The sequence below is a fragment of the Dunckerocampus dactyliophorus genome, chromosome 4, assembly GCF_027744805.1.
Source record: "Dunckerocampus dactyliophorus isolate RoL2022-P2 chromosome 4, RoL_Ddac_1.1, whole genome shotgun sequence".
Lineage (NCBI taxonomy): Eukaryota > Metazoa > Chordata > Actinopteri > Syngnathiformes > Syngnathidae > Dunckerocampus > Dunckerocampus dactyliophorus.
Window position 1 is genome coordinate 2,660,038 of NC_072822.1, and position 27,762 is coordinate 2,687,799.

Consider the following 27,762-nt stretch of genomic DNA (forward strand, 5'->3'; position numbering starts at 1 on the left):
ATAAATGGTCCCCTATTATGCAAAAGTGACTTTTTCGTGATGCTCCAACAGTAATAATTTGTGTCACTAGAGCCTGTTTATGAACACCGAACGTGAGAAAAATCTATCATATCCCTCATAGGCTTCGCTACACATCTTAAAATAAAGCCCGGAGCTCTGCTAACTATCTGTTAGTCAGCTACAGACGCGGAATCTGTTGTGTTTTTCTTCAGCAAATACAGTAGGTTAGCCTAGCATGATGTTGCTGTTAAATAGTGAATGTAATGTTAGCACTGTAGCTCACATAGCTACACTGGTGTCGCTAACGTTTGCGGCCTCCTATCCCACTCCGCTCTATTACGTTGGACAAGTGCAGAGATACAGTGTGTATGTACAAAGTGCACAATCGCGCTTCTTGGAGACACACACTGTGTCATAGACAAATGCAGCTCATTAGCATTAAAGCTACAGTCACACATCTTGCCCAGGGACACAACAACAGTGACTGGGTGGAGGGAGCGAGCTAACCTTTCTGGACGACCTGCTCCATTTCCTGAGCCACTGCCGCGTTGTACTGTTAGGTGGCTTTTATTTTATTTTATTTTAATATGTATAGATGTTTGTGTGTGTGTTTGTTATTTTTTTTTTAAACCATTTATTTTTATTTTATAAAAAAAAAAAATGGAATGCATTATACACACATTTGAATGCAACCCATCTCTATTACGGTCGTGCAGCCCACAACTCAACAAACAAAGGAAACGGCTCATGACTCCCATCTTTTCTCTCAGTGAAACGAGAGTGGAAAAAAAAGTTTATTTGAAGTGCAGACAAAGAAAAATGAAGGCTTTTTTTCTGTACTTGTACTCCATATGACAGCAATTTGGAGGTTTTGTGTACTTTGGCTTCGAGCGTGTGGTCCGTGATAGATGACAGGAGAGAAAATGACTGGACCCAACACACACACACACACACACACACACACACATACAAATTGCTTTCAGCTAATAAGTGTTTCTTTGTTTGATGTTTATCAAATTGATTATAATATATGTATTTTTTTTTCAGAAATGATCAGCTGCTGAACACATCCAGGAGGAAAACTACTTCCTTCCCAACACCCACGCTCCCCTTTAGTGACCTGGGACTATCAAAGGTGAACCCATTTTTTGCCTCAGGCATGCACCCAAAAAAAAAAAAACAAGGGCCAACCCTGAGTTCAAAAGTGTCCCCTTAAATGTGTGTTTACGCTCGGTGCCACTCGTAATATCCTGTTGATCCACTGATGCTGCCGATTGATCAGTGCAGACAGCAAGTAAGGAAAGGAAAGTAAGGACATTATAGCGCAGAGAGCAACAAGAGACAAAACAGTCTTAAAAGTAGCCTACTCTTATTAAAGGCTTATGAGTTATTTATAAATATGTTAATAATGAAGTTGTCAAAATCCGATAGCAGTCGAAGCCATAGACACTCATCTCTTTTGTCATTGACTCATAATGAAATGTCAAAAACTCATTCATTTTTAAAAAGTCTAAATGAAATAACAGTAAAAATAAATATAAATAAATTATTATATATGTATTGTGAATATTATGTATAACTATGTACAAAATAAATCAAATATAATACAGATACAAATAAAAAAAGAACCTGTTATTTGGTGTTTGTAAGTCTGATGGCAGTGGGGAAAAAGCTGTCCTTGTGGCGGGAGGTTCTACTCCGAATGGACCGTAGCCTCCTGCCTGAGGGCAGAGGGTCAAACAGATTGTGTCCAGGGTGAGAAGGGTCCCGAGTCCCGGAGGTATACAGGTCCTGGAGAGATGGAAGGCTGCAGCAGACTTGATGATGGTCGTGATAGATAGATAGATAGATAGATAGATAGATAGATAGATAGATAGATACTTTATTGATCTCCAAAAAAATTCCCATTTCCAGCAGCTCTCCAAAAATGTCATAATGAACTTGATCACAAAATAAAATAAAACAAGCAAGGCATGACATGAGAGACAAGAAAAATAAGAAAATGGAATAGCAATAAATAAACAAATAAATATGGGACAGATCACCTCAAATTTGTAGTGCAATAATACATAATGAATAATAATAATAATACATCATAATTTAATAAGTCCTGTGTGTGTTTCTATTGCTCCCCCTCTGTTGTGAGGGAGGAATGATCTGCTCATTCTATCAGTGGAGCAGGGCAGAGATAGTAATCGGCCACTGAAACTGCTCTTCTGTTGGGAGATGATGCCGTGCATGGATGATGCTGGTTGTCCATGATGGAAAGGAGCCTCCTGAGTGTCCTTTGCTCTGCCACGGATGCCAGGCTGTCCAGTTCAGTGCCAATGACAGATCCTGCCTTATTCTAACTGTTGAGTTCAGACTTTATACCTTTACATAACGACAAAGCACAAAATAGCCTAAAGACGATGGCCACACTGTACGAGTGGAGATCTGCTTGGTAAATAAAGTTGTGTACAGTTGAAATGTTGCCAGTCATAAATAAAACACACATAGTTGACAGCTCTAATAGTGATGAAAGTTGGACACCCCTGCAACCTGGACACTCAATGTATTCAGTTTTAAGTGAAGCAGGACACATTTCTATTTAATAAAGATATTTATTTGGACCATTTTATTCTGTTAATTTTGTTATCTTGAACTAAATAAATAAACTATTTCCCATGTATTCACCAAAACATGCATCAAACTAAACTCAGGTTTGTGTCAAATTGTAATAAAGGCAAAAGGGCCCCGTGGGATTGTGTAACAGCGGCCTTGGCCACTTGCGCTCAACATAAATCATTTGAGAAATGTACAGTTAATCCATGTGACCGTATCAGTATCGGAGCTCTCACTCATGGATGATCAGTATCGGAATTGGCAGCATAAAACCCTGATCGAGCATCCCTAGTAATAACATATATACTGTAATGCAATAAATACAAAATAATATTTCTATAAAATAATATGAACAGTATTGTACCACAAATAAAAGGTACAGTTGTGTCAATTATGTTATGTAATTACAGAGTCAAACACTGCCACTAGGGGACATATTTTCAGGATATCAAGCGGGTTATTGTGTTGTATTACAGTGTCATTACAGTGTTCCCTGATGGGGGGATAGGCTCCCAAAATAGCCCACAATAAGTGAAATCCGCCAAGAAGCCAATATATGTTTTAAGGCTATAACACGCCTCACCATACACTCGATACACTTTTCTCAGACAGACATTTTCCCACATTTCCCTCTTGTTTAAACACTCTCAAAGTTCAAATTTCGTTTGAATTTTAAAGATCAACCTACCAGGTTGGACACAAGAAATGATGAAATGACTCGTGTGTATTTCACTCCTTCGTCCATGCCTCTTCGTCGTCCTGGTGCCGTTCGGCTGCAGTGTTTTTGTACCCTTGTATTGTATTTGACCCCTACTGCTCGTCCTCCGTGGAGCGGAGATTCATTTACAGTATTCCGTCTCCGTGGAGCGGAGATTCATTTACAGTATTCCATAATGGCGCCCTACAACCGCGTAACTTCTGCCTTCCTTCAGCATGTCCAGAAGACCAACTATTTGTGTGATGGTTGGCTTCCTCTGCCTTTCGGGTGCAGAACATTTTGTCGACATTGTGGGTCTTGTCGGGGAGAAAACTTCACAGTTCAGAGTCCCACGCGGTTATCTGCTATTGTTTACAGTATTGGTGGATAGCAAGCAGCTCACACGGTTAGCTAGTTTGCTAGCCATGACCACAACAATGAAGGAGATTGATTGACAATGTTCTTCAGCCAATCAGGACGCAGAAGGAAGTGGCCGGTGCAGACAGAAGAGCGAAAATGGAGACACAGAACTACAACACTCAACTTCCCACAATGCAGCTCTTCTTAAAGGGCCAGGCTCAGCCTGTAACAAAATTGCATTAAAAAATCTGCGAAACAGCGAGTCCGCGAAAGGTGAACCGCGATGGAGCTATATAGTCTTATCAGTAAGGGGCACCAATGAAGGACCTTGTCTTTGTGTAGTTGAATAATTTTGAGTGTGGATACCTGGAGGTCTCTTAAGGCCCTACCAGCGTGTAGGTTCCGTGCTAGGCACCGTGCCTTTCTCTGGGGTTGACCCGGCGCCAAAAAACCTTGTCCAGGAAGTGCGATTATGTGTAACCTGATCCAGGAGAAGGAAGGAAAGAAGTCAGGAAGCAGCATTTCAGTGCTTTCACCAATCGTATTCATCACCAGAGCGCGGCTTAACTAAACATCTCCTCCTCCTCCGTTAAAATAAATGCTTCCAGGTTAGTCCAGTCCCGTTCATCTGCTCCCAATTAGCAGGAGGGCCGCAGCAAGTATTGTTGCACCGTGGCAACCTGCAGCTACGTGCATCATTCTACTACCCATAATGATCTCCCCATTCCTTTGCCGCTATCAATAGTAGTCAACAAATAAACGCAGGAATCCCTTATGTGGTCATGCTCACTTCGCCCTTTATATGAACTTTCCAAGGAAATTGCCAAGACACCAGTTAAAAAACTTTTTTTAATCTTATTTTTTATTTTATTTTACATTGTAATTGAGGCAGGCTTGCATACTAACATTTCACAAGGGTGTGAAAAATTAATTTAGAGATTTTGAAATATAATCCAAAATCTAGTAATTTTGCTGAAATAGTATATATACTGTAAATGAAACTATAAACGTGTATGAAATATAATTGAAATAAATTTATTTATTTAAAAAAATAGCTCATGTTATTGCATAAATAAATACACCTTTTAAACATATTATAGGGGTGTAGGACCACATACATATAAGGAGGACCACGGTTATGATGCTTTTTATGATCATTAAGTGGCACTCTTTAATGAGTACAAAACATTTTCTGGTTTTACTTGATGCAAAATATGATATATATAATATAAATCAGGACTGTGCTTTTAATGTGAATTTCGGTGAACTCTAATCCTCACTTTTGACTGACACTGTCAGAGAGGTTTTTATTATTGCAGATGTAGTTTGCAGTCATGTACAAACAAAACAATTATTTCCACAATGTGTATTCTACCAAAGGTTGCATGTTATTTATTCTTGACACACCATCATATTTTAAAAAATTGCTTCAGTATGCAGGAAAATATGCAGGACGTTGAGTTCAACTGCCAAAAATCACTCATGCGTCTGGCTTGTGGCGATGCTTACATGTTTTAACAATCAGCATCTGGCGGCTCAGCTCCATTTGTTTAGCATTCTTTAAACATATCATGGCCTTATTACAGAAGATTATTAAAAACACGGTGCAAATCCAGTTGTATGCAGGTCTACTCGGGGTATTGGAACAGCTGGTGTAGTGTACATGCATCCACTAGGTGGCAGTAGATCGCTTTGAGACTTTGCCAGTACTTTGTTGTGCATTACATGGGAGATTCAACTTTTTTCAACATTTATCCGGTGAAATAATTATTAAATTCCAAACAAAACCCTTTTTGTTTTCGTGTGTTTTATGTTGTGCGCCTTGTATGTTATTCTCAAAAACCGCTGTTATAGCTCAGCGTTCCGATTAGCATTGTCCAGTCAGAGATCCCGTAGAGAGCTCATACGCTTGTAGTAAGTATCTCTCCAAAACCGTGCATTTTGTCCACTCAACCCCTTTAAATCAGATGTCTGTAAGCGTGGTACATGTCAGTGTTAATCTTACATGTAATTGTTATTAAAACAGCTCGTTTTTAATGCTAAAATGCGTCAACATGTCCATGGTGATTTCCATGCCACGTTGCACAATGCTAATTGCTAATCATCACTGCGTCTTTCCCCAACGTCAACATGGCGGCTACTTCTTTACAATATCGGACAGGACACGTCATAAAATGCCCGGATGTTCCACTTCCTCCACTTGGCTACATATTTTAATTAATGATTTTAAAAAACTGCATGTGAATTCCTCAGTTAATTATTGTGGAATTAAGAAAAATAACTATATATACGCCAAGATGAATCTGATTAATTTCGTATTGAATGCCCTTTAATCATGCTGTATATACAATCACCAGCCAATAAAATAATAACTTATTTCAGTTTATTTGAATACTTGTCTTTATATTATTAATATTATACACACGCATTAATGTAGCCCCTCGTAGCCTCCTTTGGTCTAAAGATACTCAGTTAACAGTCAGGTTTGTGTGTGATGTTGGACAGTTAATGAAACTGAAACAAACGGGGTGTGCAGCACTCACAACATTTGCAATATTCTCTGACCAAAAATGTCAGAAAGTCCTTGGCTGGTATGCTAAACATAATTCAATACAGCACATCTACTATAATCCCCCCGCCAAAAAACCCAATATTATCACAATGTGGACAAGATGAAGATGATGTCATGTACAGTAAAGAAATGCAACAGTGTGCTAAAGAATAACACTGAAAGCTGATACGGCAAAAAACAATAAATGTTGTACAAATTAATATTCAATAATGTGTTACTAAAGCTAAAGAGGAGCAAACTAAGTTCTCTATTTTATTGAAAGAATTAGTAAAAAAAACCCCACAATTATAAGTATAACGTAATAATTCTAAAGTGACAATAATAATGACAGCTACAGTGGTGTGAAAAAGTGATTCTTCTTTTTTTGCATGTTTGTCACACTTAAATGTTTCAGATCATCAAACTAATTTCAATATTAGTCAATGACAACACAATTGAACACAAAATGATGTTTTAAATGAAACTTTTTATTATTAAAGAGGGGAAAAAAATCCAAACCTACATGGCCTTGTGTGGAAAACTGGGGCTGTTTTGCTGCTTCAGGACCTGGAAGACTTGCTGTGATAAATGGAAGCATGAACTCTGCTGAAGGAGAATGTCCGGCCATCTGTTGGTGACCTCAAGCTGAAAGCAACTTGGGTTCTGCAGCAGGACAATGATCCAAAACACACCAGCAAGTCCACTTCTGAATGGATGAAGACTTTGGAGTGGTCTAGTCCAAGTCCTGACCTGAATCCTATTGAGATGCTGTGACATGACCTTAAAAAGGAAAATCCTCCAATGTGGCTGAATAACAACAATTCTGCAAAATTCCTCCCCAGCGCTGGAAGAGACTCATTGCAAGTTATGGCAAACGCTTGATTGCAGTTGTTGCTGCTATGGGGGGCCCAACCAGTTATCAGCTTTAGGGGGCAATCACTTTTTCACACAGGGACATGCGGGTTTGGATTTTTTTCTCCCTTAATAATAAAAAGTTTCATTTAAAAACGGCATTTTGTCTTTAGTTGTGTTGTCATTGACTAATATTTACATTTGTTTGATAATCTGAAACATTTAAGTGTGACAAACATGCTTTTCCACACCACTGTATGTTTAGTCTTTGTGTTGAGACTCAACGGGGGAGCATTCTGGTTTCGTTTGGATAGCTCTCACTCTTCATGAAAGTTAAAGTTGCTTAACTTCTTTTTACGCCTGTATTTGAATGTTCAGAATGTAAAAAAGCGCGACGTATGAAATCTTTAATAATATTGTGCTTGAAGTCGTTATGCAATGTGACTCGTCTTCAAACACTAAAGTGCCCAATGTATTGTTTTTATGTTTTACAGTTCTTAGTAGTTAAGAATGCTAACCGTTCAAACGTGCGATTAGTGTTTATTTGCTCTGATCAAGCCTGGCCTTCTCGCTGTCCTGGCTGTTAGCTAGGCGCGGCACAACAGAAGACGACGTGAAAGTGGACGTGGAATTGATCTGAGCGCTCGTGACTGCTGGGTAAACGTGAACATCCACCGCCACAGTAGTGTGTCCCAAGGAGACGTGGTGGGAGAGCATCAGAGGGGGGTTGCCGTGCGAGATGCTGAGGCTGTGGTGGATGGGCGCCGCCAAGGGCTCGGAGCCCTGCAGTGTCAAAGAGGAGCGCAGGCCGGCGTCGCGTGGCGAGGGTGAAGGTGACGGCAAATTTGACGATGGGGGAGGCAAGGTGTCCTGGCACAGGCTGTGGTTGTCTCCCGTATTACTCTGCCAGTCCTCTGCGCATTGCAGCTGGATGCTGGGAGGACTGGAAGGACTGGGGGGACTGCAGGCCTTCTCCTCCACACAGGGGTCAATCTAGGTCGGAACAAAGAGTGGAGGCGCAGCAGCTTGAGAAAAATGAAGTAAAATGTTTTCCAAACTTGCTAAGCTAACTTCAGGTATGTTTAAATTAAAAATGAATAGATTTTTTTTAGTTCATACGTTGGGAAAATAAACAGTGACACCACAAAACATGCTCCAGAAAATCTGTTTTTCGGAGAGTAGGGGCGGCAGCAGCCATTTCATATTTTTTGAGGGTTGCCACACTTTGAAAAAACCCTGTGTTAAATGTTTGGAAAAGATTTCTTCTACTTTTCCTTGAGCTATCTAGTATTTCTTTATTTGCTCCTTTGTGTTTTTTGTTCATACCCGGCTACAGAATGAAACTAGAAGCGAGGATGCAGAACCACGACATGAAGGAGGTGTTGGCAGGGAATGAAGACCGTCACGGGCTGCAGCTCAAAGAGAGGTGCCCACATTGAAGGGGATGTGAGGAAGGCAAACGAGTTTAACCAGTTTTTCAACAGGTTTGACCAGCCCATCCCACACACAGCTGCCCCCACACAAGCCACCAGCACAGAAGGGGACACCTAGGGAGGGCGTTCACACCTACAAATACCTGGGAGTGCATCTGGATGATAAACTGGACTGGACTGCCAACATACAGTAGATGCTCTGTGCAGGAAAGGGCAGAGCCGTCTGTACTTCTCAGAAGGCTGGCGTCCTTCAACGTATGCAAGAAGCTGCTACAGATCTTCTACCAGACTGTGGTAGCTGGTGCCCTCCTCTATGCAGTAGTGTGCTGGGGGAGCAGCCTCAAGAGAAGGAGGAAGGCAGGCTGTCATTGGCACTGAGCTGGACAGCCTGGCATCTGTGGCAGAGCAAAGGACCCTGAGGAGGCTCCTTTCCATCATGGACAACCAGCATCATCCAATGCACGGCATCATCTCCCGACAGAAGAGCAGTTTCACTGGCCGATTACTATCACTGCTCCACTGAAAGACTAAGCAGATCATTCCTCCCCCACGGCGTGCGGCTTTTCAACACAACAGAGGGGGAGCGGTAAAAACATACACGGGACTGGACTTACAGTATTAAATTATGATGTATTACTATTATGTTGTATTATTATTATTATGATGATGTATTATTATTCATTATGTAGTATTGCACTACAAACTTGACATGATCTGGGGTCCACGGCACCTGGCACATGTGCCAACTCTTGTCACATTTTCTATGCTCCAACTACAAACATTGAACCCTATATTGCGGAAATTCCTTTACCGTGGTCGGGTCCGGAACCAAAAACCTGCAAACGAGGGATGTCTAAGTCTTTCATTAATCATTCATATGTATTTCTATACACGTCGAATTGTTTTCTGCATGTAAAACTATAATTGCAAAACTATAACAAACGTTTTTGGCTTTGTGGGACGGATTAATTGGATGTCATGGGAAAATTTGATTCAGTTAACATCTGTACCTAGAACGAATTAATTACGCTAATCAAGGTTCCACTGTATATGAAATACGGAAAATGTTCTTAAAGTTATTAATGTTTAAAAACAAAGAAGACGCGCATCCCATATACTGTTCCCCTCCAGTCCTGCTGGTGGTGCTAATCTGCAGTACAAACTGGTTGACAGCAGAATTAGTGGACGAGTTGTGGCTGCCATCTTGCATGGATCAGCAGTTTCACAACAACTCCTAAATCTGCATCAACATTCAACGTGTTGTTGGCTTTTGGGGAAGTAACTCAAGTACTGTCGTTTTGACTTCGACCGCTAAACAAAAAGATGCAAACTTTCACACTCAGTGGAGGTAATAAATGTCCAACCTTTGTGTCCACAGTTGGTTCAGGATACGTCTCCACGGTCACCGAGTGGTTGCCCCCACAAGCGGGAGGTTGCGCCTCCTCTTGGAGGTCCTCGCACGTGGGCTCCATCTGCACCGTGACGAGGCTGAGTCCTGGAGGTCTGGCTCGGGTGTCAGACGGGTTGGAGTTGTGCTCGATCACCGCCACACACTCGTCATCTTCGAAGGCTCTGCATCCGTCACACAAACACACACACACACACACACACACACACACACACACAGTCATGCAGGAGATTCTGAGGCGAGGACAGTTCAGGTGGTCTGGTGTGTCCTAGGTGTCTTTACCTGTTTTCATATGTCCGTCCTGCAGCTCGACGTTCTGCGTGGCGCATGGGGACGCCTAGATTCCTCTGTGCTGTCAAGGAGAAGAGGAACAATTTGACAGGGGACACATTTGATCCAAGTGGAGACTGAGGGACGCTGCAGCAAGAACGGAGACTGTGGAGTATAACACGGGGTACGCTCATGTTAGCGCGTTTACTTTTGTCATTTGATTCCCGACCTGCGCGGCTCGTGGGCGCCGGCTCGTTCTTCTGCACCACAGAGTAGAAGGCCACGGTGATGAAGATGAAGGCCAGCGACACGCCCACTCCCACCACGATGGGGATGTCGTGTTTCTCCAGGACGGGCAGCCATGACGGCGACTGCTGGGTCACGCTGTAACTTCAAAGACAAAATAGGTTGGTGAAGGTTCCAACTGGGGCAGTGCTTTACCACATCCAGCAGATGGCGCTATGGTGGAATAAGCACCCATTAGCATCTCTGTATTCATCAACTCCTGATAGCGCTTTGTGGTTGTCTTTCTGTTGGCCAGCTGTCCTTGTCCTTTGCCTGCTGTGCGGTAAATGAAATTCAAATTACGACGACGGAGTATTAGGGCCACATTGAAAAAGAATTCATAATCTTGACATTTTGGGAATAAAGTCATAAATCTATGAGACTAAAGTCACAAGTAAAGTCATACATTTATGAGAAAAAAGTAGTAAATTTACGAGAATAAAGTCATCCATGTAGGAGAAAAAAAGTTGTACATTTACTATAGAACTATAGAATAGTGTCGTAAATTTATGAAAATAATGTCGTAAATTTCCGAAGAAAAAAAAGTCGTAATATTACCTTTGCCCAAGGCCAAAGGTCGCATAAGCTCCCCTTTTCATAGCTGTCTCAGGCGATGCCTGTTGCAAATGTTAGAATAAAGTTTATGATTTCATAGTCGTAAATTAACGAGAAAAAAATTGTAATATTCCGAGAATAAAGTTGGACATTTACGAGAATAAAGTCGGACATTTACGAGAAAAAAAGTCGTACATTTACAGTACGAGAATAAAGTCGTACATTTACCAGAATAATGTTGTAAATTTATGAGGAAAAAAGTCGCAAAATGACCTTTGCCCAAGGCCGCATAAGTCCCCCTTTTCATAGCTGTCTCAGGCAATGCCTGTTACAAATGTTAGAATAAAGTTTACGACTCTGTAGTTGTAAATTTACGAGAAAAAAACTTGTAGTATGATGAGAATAAAGTCGTACGTTTACAAGAAAGAAGTCGGACATTTCCGAGAACAGTGTCGTAAACCTACGAGAAAAAAAAGTCATATTACCTTTGCCCAAGGCCAAGGTCATAGCTGTCTCAGGCAATGCCTGTTACAGATGTTAGAATAAAGTTTACGACTTTATAGTTGTAAATTTACAAGAAAAAACCTGTAAATTTACGAGAAAAAACTTGTAACTTTGTTGAAATGAAAAGGGTGTACTTTATGTGACCTTTGGCCTTGGGTATGTGGAGGGGGCGGGGTAAGGAAGGCGGAAGTGAGAAGGGTTAGCCATGCTAATCTGTGCTGTTTTGCTGCCACGTTATGAATAAAAGCTTGCCTTGCTCTGACTGGACTGGATTGAAGATGAGCTGCTGTGCAGCAGCTTTGCTGTGTTGTACCTACTGAGGGTGGTTGCTGGTCATAGGCGACTGGGAAGTGTTCCTCTGCTCCTCGTCTTCCGCTTTGGACGACTCCACTGGGTGACGCTGCTGAGACTGACTCGCATTTAACCCACCGAAAATCTCCAAGGGGTCCAGTGTCGAGGAGTCGGGAGGATGTGTGGAGACAGAAGGAGTAGATTCTGTCTGAGGAGACGATGAGTTAAAGTCTGCATCAGGCGTGTCTACGGATGCTTTGGTTGCGGGTTGGCTGGGAATTTGGGATTCGGGATGCTGTGTTGGTGAAATCTCCAGGTGGAACTCGGGAAAAAGAGATGTTTCTATCAGGGATGGACGGCTTGTTTGGTCCAGTTCGGTTTGAGACACATGGCTTGTTGGGGGATGCAGGTCGACTTGTGATGGATCCATAGGAGTCCTTGTACGTCCTTGTAACGATTCCGTACTGTGACCGTCAAGAACGTTTGAGCTGGACTCTGCTGACAAGTCCTCCCCAGCTTGAAGCTGATGTTGGTTCCTGGAATACAAGAGCGGCTTCCGAGTGCTCAGGAGTTGGAAGTTGGGATAGGGAGGAGGCGGCAGCATGGGAGGTTGCATGTGAGGGACTGAAGGCGGCACCACAGGAGGCGTCTTTATCTCAGGGACGCTCGCTTTTGTCCGAGTGTTTTCTGTTGCCGTGCAGTCCGATGATGAGCCTGAAAGAAACCGCAGATGTTAAGTCAAAAGACAGTGGCGCCTCTAATGTCAGTTCGTAATTCAATCCGACACTATCAGGAGAACGAGGTTCTCTTGTGTGACTCTGTTGACTTTCCAGCACGTACAGACTTTGGCCGCGGCGTACGCTTCCTGCTGCGTCTTCTTGGCCTCAGTGGAACGATGAAGATGTGATCCGTTGCTTGTGTTGTTGCTCTATACGATAAAGAAATGGAAAGAGGAACTCAGGATTTAAAAGACAAAAAGTGCCTCATTTGGACAAAAGTATCGGGACACTTTCAGGAGGTGAAGGAAATGTACATTCATGGAGAAACTGATGAGACCACCCTTGATTCTTCAGTTTATTGATCCACTTTAACGCCTGGTACAAGTAAAGCTACGTTTGTTTGGACCATTATGATGATGATAACAAATATAGCTCATGAGAGTTGAATTTAAGAGCTGATCGCTAGCAACTTCCATGCTTCTCTCGTTAATAACCAAAGCCACTCAAAGGGCTAGTTGGGATTTTTTGACATGAAGTTGTATGACATCCCCATCAGCAGTGTAGTCCAGCGACTCACCCCCGACTTGGTCTCCTCAGTCCAGTTCTGGTCGAATTTTGGCGATGAACGCAGATCTGCTTGGTTGCTGACTTCCGCTGTGGAACACATATGTAAACAATATGGCCGTGGCGCTCCTTCGCAGAAGAAGATGCGAGTGTCACATGCATGCACAGGCGACAGTGCGCGGGGATACGTCGGGAGACAAATATAACGTAGGGCGTTTTGTGAGGTCAGATTTTTTTGTGAAGGCGTTTTTTGTGATGCAAATGTTTTGCATCTTTTCAATGCATATTGTTTTGAGAAGCCAAACTCTTCACTTAAATGTCCCCAGCAACCAGGCGGAACAACGTTCTTTATCGCCAAAATCCGACCAGAACTGGACTTAGGAGACCAAGTGGGGGGGTAAGTCACCGTTGATGCACTACGCTGCTGAAGGGGACGTCATACAACGTCACAACTATCCCTTTAAGTTCTTCCATGAAAAGCTGCAGCATTGTACTGCCAAAAAATGTAACTCTTATGAGCAAGAAAGTGAAGAAACAAGGGTGGTCAACTCATTTTTTCCATGACTGCAGGTTGGGGCTGTGGGGAACTTTTGTCCAATTGTCGGACCTAAGAGAGGTCTGTTTTAGTTTGAGCAACTTACAGGAAAACTGCACTTTTTGGGGAATTTTGCCCACAGTCTATATGAGACATGAGCGCACACGTCTTTCTCTTTTATGTTCGTTCTAAATAGAGAAAAACCTGCCAGCACGAGGCAACTATTAATCACATACATCATGGGATTCACTTATTCCGCCTATAAACACCCCAACAAAGTTTTATGGTTTTATATTAGGGGTGTAACGATTCTTTTTAATAACGATTCGTTTCATTTAGAACTATTCAATTACTTTAAATCAATTCCGTAACATTTTAGCCAAAAATTCAACCAGCGTGTGAAATAAATACCTGGATGCTGGACAGTGCAGGTGAGGTTTGCTAGATTCCCGTTGTTTTTTGTAAGGGAATTGGGTATAAATGATCAATAATGCTGACATACTTAATCAATGATCAATGAGTAAATGCTAAATGATTCATGGACAAAATAAGAGCATAATAAAACAGTCTGCTAACAGTGAGATGGCTTTATCTTTCAGCACTAGACCTGAGCTGCTAAATCCGCATAATTTTCAGGTCAAAAAAATGCTGGGAACACACAAGGTTACCTGTCAGTGGTGTCCCGAGGCGCCGCGAGTGAGGCACTGTGTCACCACGCCAGTTGTTCTGTGTTAGCTCCTATAATGACAGTGTCGCTGTAGCTAGGTTGACATGCAGGTCACGTCACATAAATGGAACTTTGTTGGCATTTTTTGTATCCCATTACGTGCATTGCTAGCTGCCTCAGGCTAGCTGTTTTTCGCTTCACGCTCCGATAAGAGAAAGACATGTGTTCATATCTCACATAAGGATTGTGGATCATGGGCAAAATTCCACTTGTGGATGATAATAGACAATAATAATAAACCACGTTAACTCTTGAGCTACAATTAACAAAAAGGTGCCGCAAGGCATGCTAGGAGCCAGCATCACTCCTGTCGCTTTGAGTGCTTCCAGCTGTCCAACATTCCTCACAGCACCTGTTGTGTATGTTGTCCAATATACCTTGCTAAAATGAAGAATTAGCTAACTAAGGGGTCTAGTGGAGTTTGTGTCGCAATACTTTTGCTTCAGAAATGATGGTGAAGCGGAGTGACCACTGGTGTGAAGTGAAGTGGACACGTGCCACAAAAGCAGCAAACGCGGTTAGCCACACATGTTAAGAGAAGCACCAAACATACAACAGCAGCGATATTGTCACGTAGCACACTTGAACAAGCCACAGGAGGTGTGTCGCCACCGGCTCATTACTCACGGCAGACAAGACCACCCTTGTCTGCTGCCCTCCATCCAGCAGGCGATCGTCAGCTGAGGATGGACGGAAGGAGGGAGGGAAGTGCACCATGTAGACGCCATCAACAAACTTTGTGCAAATGCTAACTGGCATTCAGCCTCATACTGTTAGCCTGTTTATGTTGTTCATTATTGGTGAGCGATGGAAACAAAAAACAAAAATCACTGATTTGTTAACGTACCCGTGACAGTGAGGATGGTACGTCTCTGGTGTCGTCCCGCTCGGTTCTCTGCCGTGCAAAAGTATTCGCCGGCGTCTGACCACTGCACATTAGAAATATGCAGACCTCCATCGTCTGTGCAGACACAAAAGGAGATAACAGCGTGTCCACTTGCATTTTAGCTGCATGTTACTTTAAAGCAGGGGTGTTCATTTGTGGCCCGCAGCGCATTCTACAAATAGAATTTAACAAGAAAACTAAAAAATACCAGCAAAAATGGAAAAATCGGCAGTAATTTTCCAAGAATAAAATCAAAATATCAAAAGAAAAAGTTGTAATCCAGCAAGAAAAATTATTTTAGGAGAATGTCATACATAGAGTTGATATATTGAAGAAGTGATAATAGTGATAACATTATGGGAAACAAAACTAAATAAAGTTGTAATTCGTGGGAAATTTGGTTGGGGAAAACGTTTGAATATTCCAGGAACAAAAATAAAATAATGTGGGAAACAGTCATAATATTCCAAGTAGAAAATTGACAAAGATTATTGAATAAGAAAGTTGAAATATTTGAAAACAAAAATAAAAAATGGCCCCTATTACAACGCTGAAATGCAATTTTTTCTTGAAATAGCGTATCTTATTCTGTTGGGTTGGGGGCCCTTACATCCTGTCATTTTTCAGTATGTGGCCCTCCGGGGAAAATGTTTGGACACCCCTGCTTTAAAGGGACTCACTATCAATGCGTTTCCTGTCAGCGGTGGCGTTGGGGGGCTTTGTCTCTGCTCCGCCCCTGGTCCAGTTGTACCAGATGGGCAGGACCCCCACGGCAGCACAAGGCAGGGCCGCTGACGCCCCAAGCTTGCACGTCACCCGACCCGCAAAGGTCACAATGACGGGACTCGCTGTGGAGGAAGAGGAGGGAACTTCTTCAGTTTAAAGTAAAAGTCATGTAATCACTGGCATATTTAAAAATGATCATGGCAAATAACTTGCAACCCTTCCTCTTAAAAGCATGGAGTGCCTTTTTTTATTTTGGAAAAGTAGTGTCGCGCCAACTGTAGGTCAGAAGTAGTATTGCAGCCAAAATGACACGTGTTAGTAGAATTAAAAAAAGCCATAATATTGTGAGAATAAGGTGACATTATTTTCTCCTAAATATGATTTTATATATACAGTATATGTAGGATTTTAAAAAATCATGTCTGACAGTTACAAATGTAGAATTATTCATAAAAATGTGTTTGAATTACATTTTTAAAATAATTGGAAAAAAATCATGTTTGAAGGTTTATAGAATAGATGTAGAATTATTCCAAAATGTATTTGAATTTGAAAATAAAAGTATTTTATTAGAAAAAAAAGTCATAATTTTACAATAAAATCACTTTTTTGTGTTACGACAAGAAAAATGAGGAAAGATGTCATGTTTTATGAAAACAAAGTGTTTTTAGGAGAAAAAATGATGTATGTGAATATCGAAATTGCCCTCTGAAATAAAATGATAGCTTGATGTCAGGCATGCGTTCATAGATCAACAAACTACTCAAACTCCAGGCTACATCGCTTGCTGCTCGGCAGGATGTGTGATTGTTTTCCAAATCCTGACAACTCTCCTCCATGGATCACCACCTTATCGTGGTGGAGGGCTTGAGTGCCCAAGTGATCCTAGGAGCTATGTTGTCTGGGCTATATGCCCCTGATGGGGTCTCTCAAGGCAAACAGGTCCTCGGTGACGGGCCAGACCAAGAGTGATCCAGAAGACCCTATGAACAAACACAAGAGGGACCGCACCTCGCCCTAAAGTGGGATACTGGGGCGCCTCCCTGGTGAGGTGTTCCAGGCATGCCCAGCCGGGAGAAGGCAGACCAAGGACACGCTAGAGGGATTATGTCTCACAGCTGGCCTGGGAACGCCTTGGTGTCCTCCCGGTGGAACTGGAAGAGGCAACCGGGAAGTCTGTGCTTCCCTACTGAGACTACTGCTCCCGTGATCCGGATAAGCGGAAGAAAATGGACGGATGGATCCTGATAACTGGCTTAACATGTGTGGGTAAGGATAACAGTTCAACTGTGATTTGTCAAAATTTACCAGCGACTGTGAGCGTAGATGTTGCTCGACTGTGACCGAGCGCGTTGCTGGCTTCACACATGTACGTGCCTTCATCGTAGCTACGAGCTGACTCGATGTAGAGGGTCGTATTACTCATCCTGAGTAATTAAAAAATAAAATAATTCACTGTAGTGTACAACATCATGAAAATAATAAAAAGATTGTGCTGAACTCACCTTAGCGCCATCTTGGCCCCCGTCTGCTTAGAAAGTCCCCTCTTAACCCATCTTACGGAAGGAGAAGGTTCACCTGACGCTTGACAATGCAGAGACACTCGGCCCCCGAGTGGTACCGTTAGAGCATGAGGCCACAGTCGCACTGACGGAGCGGCTACACAATTACAAAAACAGTGCATAACACAAATGGTAACACAAACGGCAGAGTCGATCAGCGCAGTACCGTGCACCGTCACTGTAGCTCTTCTGGACGTGATGAATCTTCCAAGGTGGATGTTAGCGGCCCTGCAGAAGTAGCTCCCGCTGTCCTCCTCTTGGACGCTGAAAAATAAAATAAACGTTTCATTTCATCTGAAGATGAATTACAGTCTCAAATTATCCTAGTGAATTTTGTCTTCAGTGAACCGTAGTTACGTGATTTTTGTAAAATTGAAAATGATTTACCGGATTTTCCAGGCTATTGAGCGCACCTGAATATAAGCTGCACCCGCTATATTTACAAAGAAAAAAAATTGTACAAATATAGGCCACACTCGTGTATAAGCCGCACATGAAGTGCTTTGCACACACTATAAACCTTGCAATCCTACCTGCGCTTAGCGTTCCCAGCATCTCTTGTTTGCTTTTTCCCATCGGAGTTCAACTACTGCCGCCGTGTTAATGTCCAAGCAGAAGCTGTGGTCATTCTTCACTTGATTAAGCTTACTTAAGGTTGGTCAGGTCAATGCATAAGACTTCCATCAAACCGTGTGATTACTACTTTCTGGTTCCGCACTCTAAGTATTGTGGGAACTGTAGTTGTTTTAGCGTAAACATAAAACTAATCTACTATTTTACACGTGTCTTTACATAACAACACAGTAACACAATTTCATTGGTCTGATGTGATGCGGCATGAAGCTCGCTAGCCCGTAAAAATCTATGATTTAGCCGCATCATTGTGTGTGTCAAAAAAAGTAGCGGCTTGTAGTCCAGGAATGATGGTAGTCTTCGATGAACCTAACATGCATGTTTTCGTAAACTTGAAGACGATTTAGTCTTTAGTGAACCTAACTTACGTGTTTTCGTAAACTTGATGACGATTTAGGCTTCGATTAACGTTAACACGTGTTTTCCTGATCACCCAAGACAATTTTGAGTCTTCACTGAACTGAACGTTGTCGTAAGCTTGAAGATGATTTAGTCTACGATGAACGTAACACGTGTTTTCCTGACCACTCGAGACAATCTTCAGTCTTCAAAGAAGATAAGGCACCCGTTTTCCTGAACTTCAAGATGATTTCAACTTCGATTAACAGAACACGTGTTTTCTGAGCTCTCAAGACAATTTAGAGTCTTCAATGAAGGTAACATTCATGTTTTCCTAAACTTAAAGATGATTTAGTGTGCGATGGACGTACCACGTGTTTCCCTGAGCTCTCAAGACAAGTTAGAGTCTTCACTGAAGATAACATACGTGTTTTCGTAACCTTGAAGATGATTTAGTCTACTATGACCGTACCACATGTTTTCGTGGACAAACAAGACAATTTTTGACAAGACAATGTACCTGTTTTCGTGAAGTTGAAGACAATTTTGTGTTTAAAAAACGAGATGAGTTACAGTTCGACTGAAACCAAGTAAACTTAAAGACGATTGAGTCTTCAGTGACGCTAACACGCGTATTCGTAAAGTCGCAGACAATCTAGTCTCCTTAACTTATCCTGCTTTTGGGATTTAGTCTCCTCATGCACTGTAGTGTTGAGAATGACGTAAATATTAATTTTCACAAAGTCTGCTGCCTCAGTTTTTATGATGGCAATTTGCATAAACTCCATAATGTAATGAAGAGTGACAAGATGAATGGCAATGAATTGCAAATTCCCTCTTAGTCATGAAAATGAACTTAATCCAAAAAAAACATTTCCACTGCATTTCAGCCCTGCCACAAAAGGACCGGCTGACAACATGTTAGTGAATATGTGAAAACACTCAAGCAGCACACTTTGTGAAAACCAATACTTGTCATTCTGAAAACCTTTGGCCATGACCGTATGTGCTTTCGTAAACACTGACGGCGATATCAATTGTACTAACGTATTTTTATCTCCCTAAAATTGAACGCGATTTAGCCTGTGATGCTACAACCATGTAACAATCGTGTGTTTACAGTGAAGACAATGGCGAGTCGTCAACGAAGTGTTTAAGACAATGTTGTCTTCGATTGAGCTAGAATACCCATTCTTGTTAGCGCTGAAGACAATTGTACTTCAAGTAAACGTAGAAAACTAAGCATGAACTGCTTTCACGCTGACCTGAGGATGAGGAGATCTCCACCAGGGAGCACACTGACGTGATCTGTAGGAGGGAGGAGGTGGTTGTTTTTGAACCAGGACACCCTGGCTGGCGGTCTGCTATATGGCGGCCTACAGGAGACAGTGACGTTGTGTCCTTTCTTCGCTGTCACGTTTGTGGGCTGCTCGATGAAAGTCCAGTCCATCTCTGCTAACACACCACAAATGACTGTAGAGACGGTGCCGTCACTGTTTGGATTAGTCTTTCATCGGAACATCTGATTTCATGTATTTATTTAAGATGTCTGGACACAAACCAGCTAGAAGAAGGAAGGCTGCCTGCGACTTAATTGTCTCTTTCGGGTTTGAAGCTTCACAGCGATAGAAGCCTTCATCCTCCTTGCTAACATTCCTGGAAAAGGATAAAAATATCATACTAAATCTTCTCTAAAGAGCAGTAGATGCTTTGTGTGTGTGGAAAACCTGAATGTGAGCAGCTGTCCATTGTCGTGGAGGCTGAATGAGGCCGAGCACTTTGCCAGGAGGCAGTCGTCTTTGAACCAGTGCACCATGGGAACGGGGAAGCCTCGCACCGTACAGTGCATGGAGGCCTCGGTTCCCACGGCGACAGTGGTGTTGTCAGGGCCCCGTGTGATGCTGAGTCTGCGAGGGACTCCTAGGAGACAGATGGTGGTGGTTCTTGGTCTGTAGGTGGACTCGGTATGTGATGGATCGGTGGTGAAGTTACCCTGCACAGTGAGCTTGGCCGGCCGGCTCTTCTTGCTGATGTTTAGCGAAGGACTGTATGTCACACACACATACGCTCCATCGTCCTCTAAGCTTACGTTGAGGAGATAAAGTGTTCCCGACGTCTTCTTCTGCTGGCCACCTCCGTACTCACCCTGAGGAAGAAACATTTAGTTGTGCAATATGTATGATCATTTACCTTCAGCATGCCCGTTATCTGCCCAGACACATCCAAGCGTTTGTTTGCCTTTCTGTCCATTTGTTCACTCGTCCATCCACCCACCCATACGGCCAACCAATTATCTACCCATCCATTCATTCATCCACCCATCTGTCCATTTGCCCACCCGTCTCGTCGTCATACATCCATCTAATAGTTTGTTTTTCTGTCCAGTGCATCCCTCCATCCATCTATCCATCCAAGCAGTCGGTCGCCCCAGCCAGTCATCCATCACATTTTCCGTGCATCTATTTGTCCTGCCACCCATCCAACCGGTAGTTTCCATCCATCATCCACATGTCCAGTCATCTACCCATCCATCACTTTGTTTGTTCATCCAGCTGTCTGGCTGTACGCTCCCCTCCAGCTGCAGGTGTTTCCAAACTTTTGGAGGAGAGCGTACATCCATCCAACCAGTCATCTACCCAACCATCCGTGAGTCTGTCAGCCATCCAACTAGTTATTCACCCTTGTGGTTGTCCGTCCAACCGTCTGTATTTCGGAGCATTCGTCCGTGTAGCCAACCGAACCTTGGTGAGAAGGTGAAATGGTGACGAAGAGGTCGTCCAGCCCTACCTGGATCTGCCTCCCCGTGGTGACCATGTTTCCATCTTTGAGCCAGAGGATGCTGGCTGGAGACGAGCTTTCACCAGACACACACCGGAAGGAAACGTCCTCTCCTTCTTTGACGGTCTGATCCTGTGGACTGAAGAACACCTCCTCCAAACCTGGCAAACAGCACACATGACGCCATCATATCCTGCAAACGTGGAGATAATGGTGTCGGACCGTCATGGACTCACCCGGCTGGGACGAGACTGTCCAACTGGACAGGATGACCAAGCAGAGGTTGGGAATCATCGGTGGAGGCAACCCAGCGGGGACGCACATGTGCATCCTACAGCAGAACTCCACTGGAAGCGTCCACTGGGAACCACCATGCAGCTTCAGCCATGTTGTCCTGTCAGCTTGGACGGAAGACTTCAGATGGACGTGTCAGCAGGTAAACATGCAAAACCAGAAGAAGTTTCATGGACTTTGATCGGTTATGAGTTCCACATCTCCTAGTGCCCCCTCCTACAGTACATGTCCGTTTTCCTCCCTATGTAGGAGGTGAGTGTGTGACCTGCCTCCAGCGAGCGTATCTTTGTCCTCTTTAGCGTCTGAATGAGGCCTGTGGTCCTCCACTCAATGAAAGTGACATGAAAAGACACTGGACAGCTTTGTACTCGTCTTTCCCAGCGTCTGATCCGCCTATATGCTTTCATGCTGGTCACCATGCGACACGGCAGCACGGCCATTTATTCTGTCCCTTATGTAATCATCCATTAGACTTTCATCTCATTCAACATGAACGTGTGTGTGTGTGTGTGTGCGTGCGTGTGTGTGCGCGTGCACTGGGAGTGACTGCAAGTATACTACATGACTACTTGGTTACCAGGTGATGGATGATGATGCACACAAAGATGGATGGATGGGTGCGTGAGTGAATAAATGAGTGAGTGGATGGATAATGAATGAACAGGTGAGTGAGTAGCTGGATGAATGAATGGGTGAGAAAGTGAATGGGTGATAAGTGTGTGGAGGAATCCATGATGATATGATGAATAAGTGAGTGGATGAATGAATGTGTAGATCAGGGGTGTCCAAATCTTCTCCAGTGAGGCCACGTGTGAAAAGTGAAAGGATGCGACTTTGCCCTTTAGATATTTCGTAAAGCAACACATGCTAACAAGTTGTTTGTATTTCACCAAAAACTGCATCTCAGTTTTATGACACACAGTAGGGGAACAAAAACTATTACAAGTATGAACTTCAGTCTTGGCTGTCTTTTTCCATTTTTGCTGGGTTTTTTAAAATTTCCAAATATCGTTTCTTCTTAAATAATCTTTGTACATTTTTTTTGTAATAATATGACTTAGGGATGCTCCGATAGATCGGCCACCGATTATTATCGTTAAAAAAAAAAAACACGTGATCGGCATGTGCTGATCAAATCCTTTCAAAGCCGATCGCAATAAACGATGGCCGTGCGGCGGCGACGTGACGATTCATGACATGACAACACAAACATGACATGAACATGCGTGTGTGCTGTGTCACGTGGGGTCGCCAACACCCGTACTGAGCCGACAAGAAACGCACTTTGTCCCGTATTTCCTCGAGAACCAACACGAGTCTGTAAAACCTTACGGGGAAGTGGATTACGTCAACTGGGCACATGCCAACTTTGTCAAGTGTCTTTTGTTGCCATTCTACTAATTCTACTAACTCAAATCATGTCCTCCAAACACTATTTGTGTGTTGTTGTTTAAAGAACATTACCGATTGGCCAGGGGCCCTTGGAATGGTCTCACGGCGGCCCTGGCCAATAGCACTCATCATACATCCATTGAAACTTGTACAATTAATCCATGTGATCGCTATCGGACGATCTCACTCGGTATCGGACTCGGTCTCATGATATTTTGACTTTATTCCGGTAATATTATGACTTTTTCCCCCAACCTCCTTTTCCAAAACTTACAGCTTTATTTTGTTTAGTTCTTATAATAGTTTAGTTTCTTAGAATATTAGGAGTTTTTTATAAATTCTCGTAAAATTGCAACTTTTTTTTCTGGTTAGAATATGACTTTTTTCTCAACGTTTTGACTTTATTCTCATAAAATTACAGCTGTTTTTTTTTTTTTTTTTACCATTGCTGCTGTTTTTTTTTTTTTTAATTTTCCAACTATTTCAACTTTCTTCTTGTATTTTTTTCTTGTAATTGTGACTTTATTCTCATAATATTTTGACTTTATTCTGGGGACGTTATAACTTCATCCCCAACCTGATTTGACAAAACTTTATTTTGTTTTTTCTCATAAATCTCCGACTTAAAAAAACAAACAAACATGTTTTTAAAAATATTTCAACTTATTTTTCTTCATGATATTACGTTATTCTCCTGAAATTGCAACCTTTTCTCGTCAGATTACAACTTTTTTTCCTTGAATGTTGTGGCTTTATTCTTGTAAAATGACTGCTGATATTTCCACACTTTAGTTTTCTTGTTGAGTTCCATTTGTAGATTGCGCCACAGGCCAATAAAAAAAACAGCCGCGGGCCTCACATGGCCCCCGGGCTGCACTTTGGACACCCTTGATGTAGCTGCTGGATGGATGCATGAGTCATGAATAAGTGACTGAGTGGATGGATGTATGAGGAATGCATGGGTGAGGGAGGAGATGCATACGTGGATGACTGAGTAGATGGGTGGGATGGGATGAACAGTAGTTGGGTGAGTGAGTGAAGAAATGGGTGAGGGAGTAGATTGCTACAAGGGTGAGTGGCTGAATGCACGACCAAGTGTATTTGTGAAATGAATGCATGGACGAGTGGAGGGGACGTGTGCGTGAGTGAATGGGTGCAAGTGCGCACGTGTTAGAAGATGAAAATACTTTTGCAATAGTTAACACAATTGTCAGACAATTCACCGTCAATTTTGTGACCGCTTCGGGCACACACAAATGTCAGAAATATGTTTTTTTTTATGAGGTCCTGATACAAACGTATCAGCAGGTTAAATACTCTGCCAGTGTCCCCCGTAACACAACACAACACAACACAACACAGGTTTTACTACGCAGCATTGTCGCTCAGCTGGTCTGCCTGGCTGATCATGAGTGTCCGCTTGTACTGTATGACTCACGCAGCTCATCATTTACACCTTTTTGCATGTCAATAACGTCTTCGTATCGCCTTCCTCCAATTACTCGGCGAACACCCCGCATCCCGACACTCTCTGCAACTATGTACTATGTGTGGAATGAATAACGATACACAACACGCCGATAACATAGGAAACCATGAATAAACCAGCCACACAGCCATAATGAAAGTAGCCTGAAACACAAGCGGAATACTTACTCTATTGCTTGTGTCCTTTTTAAGTTGCTTTACAGTCTGTTTGCATGCGCCGTCTGTGCCGCAACCTCCCGATGCACCCCAGCAAGGAGAGGAGACACACACGCGCGCTTGCGCGCGCTTGCGCGCGCGCACACACACACACACACACACACACTCATTCAAAGCAGCAACAGCTGCACAAAAACACGTCTCCTTTGTGAGCGCTTCTTTTATGCACCCAGAGAACCACATGCAAAAAATTATGATAAAAAAATATGATATTTCTCGAAAAAACCAACTAAATAAAACACTAACAAAAGTCAATACATTTATATAAAAAAGTCAACTTTACTTTCTCTGGGACAACAGGAATGTATGAAGAGAATGTATGAATCAATGAACCTCATTGGATCAAATCAATCGGTCATTTTAATATAAAACGATTAATTGAAATCAGATTTTTTTCTAATTGGCATTTACTGAATGAAATTGTGAAAATATCATCTTAAATAATTCTAATAAATGTATTAATTAACCACCTATTATTTTTAAAATTATGTAATAATGTTTATGTATTAAATTTGCTGTATAATTATTCCATATTTTTAACTTGTGTGATTATGAATTATATTGTTCTTTATTATATATGAATTATGATTATTTATTTCATTTTGTTGCATTGCATTGAAAAACACCATTAAACGCAAAATATTTTTAATGACATTTTTAAATAGTTGTTTTTTTGTTTTTGGCCTTTCCAGCCATTAGGGAAGATGGTATTGTTGATCTCAATGTCCTCACGTGCTCGACTGATTTCCTCTGCCAGGGAAAAGTGTGAGATACTCTTCCCCTGTTATACAGAATTCATTTGACTTTGATATTTTGTTGTTAAGCAAACTTGCAGCGGCCGGGCCGGAGCAGGAGGGGATAGAGAAGAAGAGAAAAGAAAACAGAGAGGGGAGTGCGGGGATAAGAGGGGGACAAAAAAGAGAGAGACGAGGACAACAGCAGCGACAACAATAACAAAACAACAGAAACAAACAGGACGACATCAGCAAATGTCTGTGACAGCTATCAAGACCCTGACGGAAAGGGTTAGGGTTGTTTTTAATAGCTGTTATAGTACTATTCATAGTTTTAATAGTTGTTACTTAATAGTTCTTTTTAATTTTTCATGTTTTTCCAGCATTTCAGTCCTGTGAATGCAACAAAAATGTCACTCGCTGCTGCGCATTTGCATTTCTGAGTCAGACCATTGCAATATTTTGAATATTTTATAGCCTGTTGACGCGTTTGTGTCCTTCCCTGAGCTACTTCCCACTTGACAAATGCACTTCATAGTAGACTACGCTCATGCATCTGTCTGAGCTCCATGTCTCAATGCACTAGAAGATATCCACTCGTGACCTTTGATCCACTCGATGCTTTTATCCAAAGTGTCAGCCAATCAATACTTGAGCTCATTAGTTAAAGTGCACTTGGCACAGTTGGCTGTGGAAATGTAGTTCAATGAGGAACGGGCATCTTATATAAAGGAGACACATCTTGTTCCTGAAACTCATCTCTGTTGAGATTTCATGCTCACTTTTCTGTCCGCCGTGCGTCCCTCAGCTCGCACTGCGCCCTGGGAGCCTTGCAAATGTAAATGGACGCTCCGTTCAGCATAATGGCATGGAAATTGAAAGTACAAATGCACCGATTTTATAATCTATGCCGCGAGGGGTGATTTTAATTAAGCAGACAAAGACTGCTTCAGCGGGCAGAATGTCACATTGTTGGATGGAGGGCGACATCAAACGCAGAAATGCACCAAAAGGAGCTGCAGCAGCATCACACTTTGGTCCAAAACCATCACATTTGTACTCTGATGCTACAAATGTATTGCATCAAGTGGCTATGGGGACAGAAATCCATGTATTTGGGGGCCTTTTGATATTTTGAATTGCTGCTGTGTGTTATAGGTGACAAAGTGTATTATTATTATTATTATTATTATTATTATTATTATGCCTGTGCACCGCTTCTGTTCATCATTTTCATGGACAGAACTTCCAGCCACAGCCAAGGCATTGAGGGAGTTCAGTTCGGGGGCCTTAGGATCTTGTCTCTGCTATCCGCAGACGATGTGGTCCTGATGGCCTCATCAGGCTGTGACCTTCAGCGTTTACTGGGGGCGGGGGTTTGCAGCTGAGTGTGAAGCTTCTGGGATGAGACTCAGCACCTCCAAATCCGAGGCCTTGGTTGTCAGTCGGAGACGGGCGGGTTGGGAGTGAGGTCCTGCCCCAGGTGGAGGAGTGTTCAAGGGTGAGGGAAGGTTGGAGCGTGAGGTCGACAGGCGGATCTGCGCAGCGTCCGCAGTAATGCGGTCGCTGTGCCGGACCGTCGTGGTGAAGAAAGAGCTGAGCCGGAAGGTAAAGCTCTCAATTTACCGAAGCAGTGGCTGAACGACAGCAGCCTTCAGCTGAACTCCAGAAAAACAGAGACCGTCATCGTTGGGGGCCTAACTGACTCAGCAAAAAGTAACATAAGAAACCTGACTTCAGATAAGCAAAACAACATGTCATATTACAAGTTCCAAATGCCTGGTAAGAAAAATATATATAGTGACTCTTAAAAGAATCAAATAAGAATGTCACCTGGATACTTTTTATTGTAAATTCTGGACAATTCCATGTTTTCCAGAAGCAAAAAGGAATGAAAAACAATACAATTTAAAGCAAATATAACATTTACTTCAATTCATAGAATAATGACTCTCTAAACCAGGGATGTCCAAACTTTTTCCAGCAGGGGGGGCCGCTTTGATACATTTTGTACATTAACGATGCTCAAACCAACGCAGTGTAGGTCAATGTATGCTACGCTGTCTGAACAAAATATTGCTGTCTCAGCTTGTGTCATAGGTGACGACACAATTTCATGTCATTTCTAACAACATATCATTTATAATGAATTCATCTTATTTTTAAAATATGCTGAGGGCCAAGCAAAAACGAGCTGCAGGCCGCAAATGGCCCCTGGGCCGTAGTCTGGACACCCCAGCTCTACACACAGTTACACATAGCAAGTAAATGACTATTAAGTGAGTTTTTTCTCAGGTGTTGCATTCAGGAGTGAGGATTAAAGGAGTGACAGAGCCATCAGAGAGACGAGGACGAAGGC

General features: G+C 42.5%; 1 protein-coding gene across 5 annotated transcripts; it reads right to left on the minus strand.

Moving 5' to 3' along the window:
* Nucleotides 1–5,024: 5,024 nt before the first annotated feature.
* On the minus strand, nucleotides 5,025–24,686 carry LOC129179722 (uncharacterized). Of its 5 annotated transcripts, none has more exons than XM_054773353.1 (19): nucleotides 21,516–24,686; nucleotides 21,289–21,440; nucleotides 20,494–20,647; nucleotides 20,229–20,421; nucleotides 20,063–20,157; nucleotides 19,767–19,956; nucleotides 17,696–17,793; nucleotides 17,473–17,626; nucleotides 17,276–17,394; nucleotides 15,922–16,089; nucleotides 15,203–15,316; nucleotides 14,983–15,035; nucleotides 12,651–12,738; nucleotides 11,837–12,524; nucleotides 10,653–10,736; nucleotides 10,405–10,559; nucleotides 10,188–10,257; nucleotides 9,862–10,069; nucleotides 5,025–8,057 (listed from the first exon to the last, which is right to left on the minus strand). In XM_054773353.1, exons 1-19 carry the CDS (start codon nucleotides 21,607–21,609, stop codon nucleotides 7,605–7,607), a joined length of 3,330 nt encoding a protein of 1,109 aa, XP_054629328.1. In that variant the 5' UTR covers nucleotides 21,610–24,686; the 3' UTR covers nucleotides 5,025–7,604. The 5 variants fall into 5 exon arrangements, with proteins under 5 accessions (XP_054629328.1, XP_054629327.1, XP_054629325.1 ...); XM_054773352.1 differs by having other exon boundaries at nucleotides 10,384–10,559; XM_054773350.1 differs by having other exon boundaries at nucleotides 10,188–10,559; nucleotides 19,767–19,953.
* Between the last annotated feature and the right edge of the window lie 3,076 nt (nucleotides 24,687–27,762).

Coding starts and splice junctions, on each gene's coding strand:
- LOC129179722 (XM_054773349.1), bottom strand. CDS start 21,609: ATGCACATGTGCGTCCCCGCTGGGTTGCCTCCACCGATGATTCCCAAC. Junction 16,090..17,275: donor ATCTACGCTCACAGTCGCTG/GTAAATTTTGAC, acceptor CTTCCTCCACAG/CGAGTCCCGTCATTGTGACC. Junction 10,560..10,652: donor GAATACAGAGATGCTAATGG/GTGCTTATTCCA, acceptor TTGAAGTTACAG/CGTGACCCAGCAGTCGCCGT.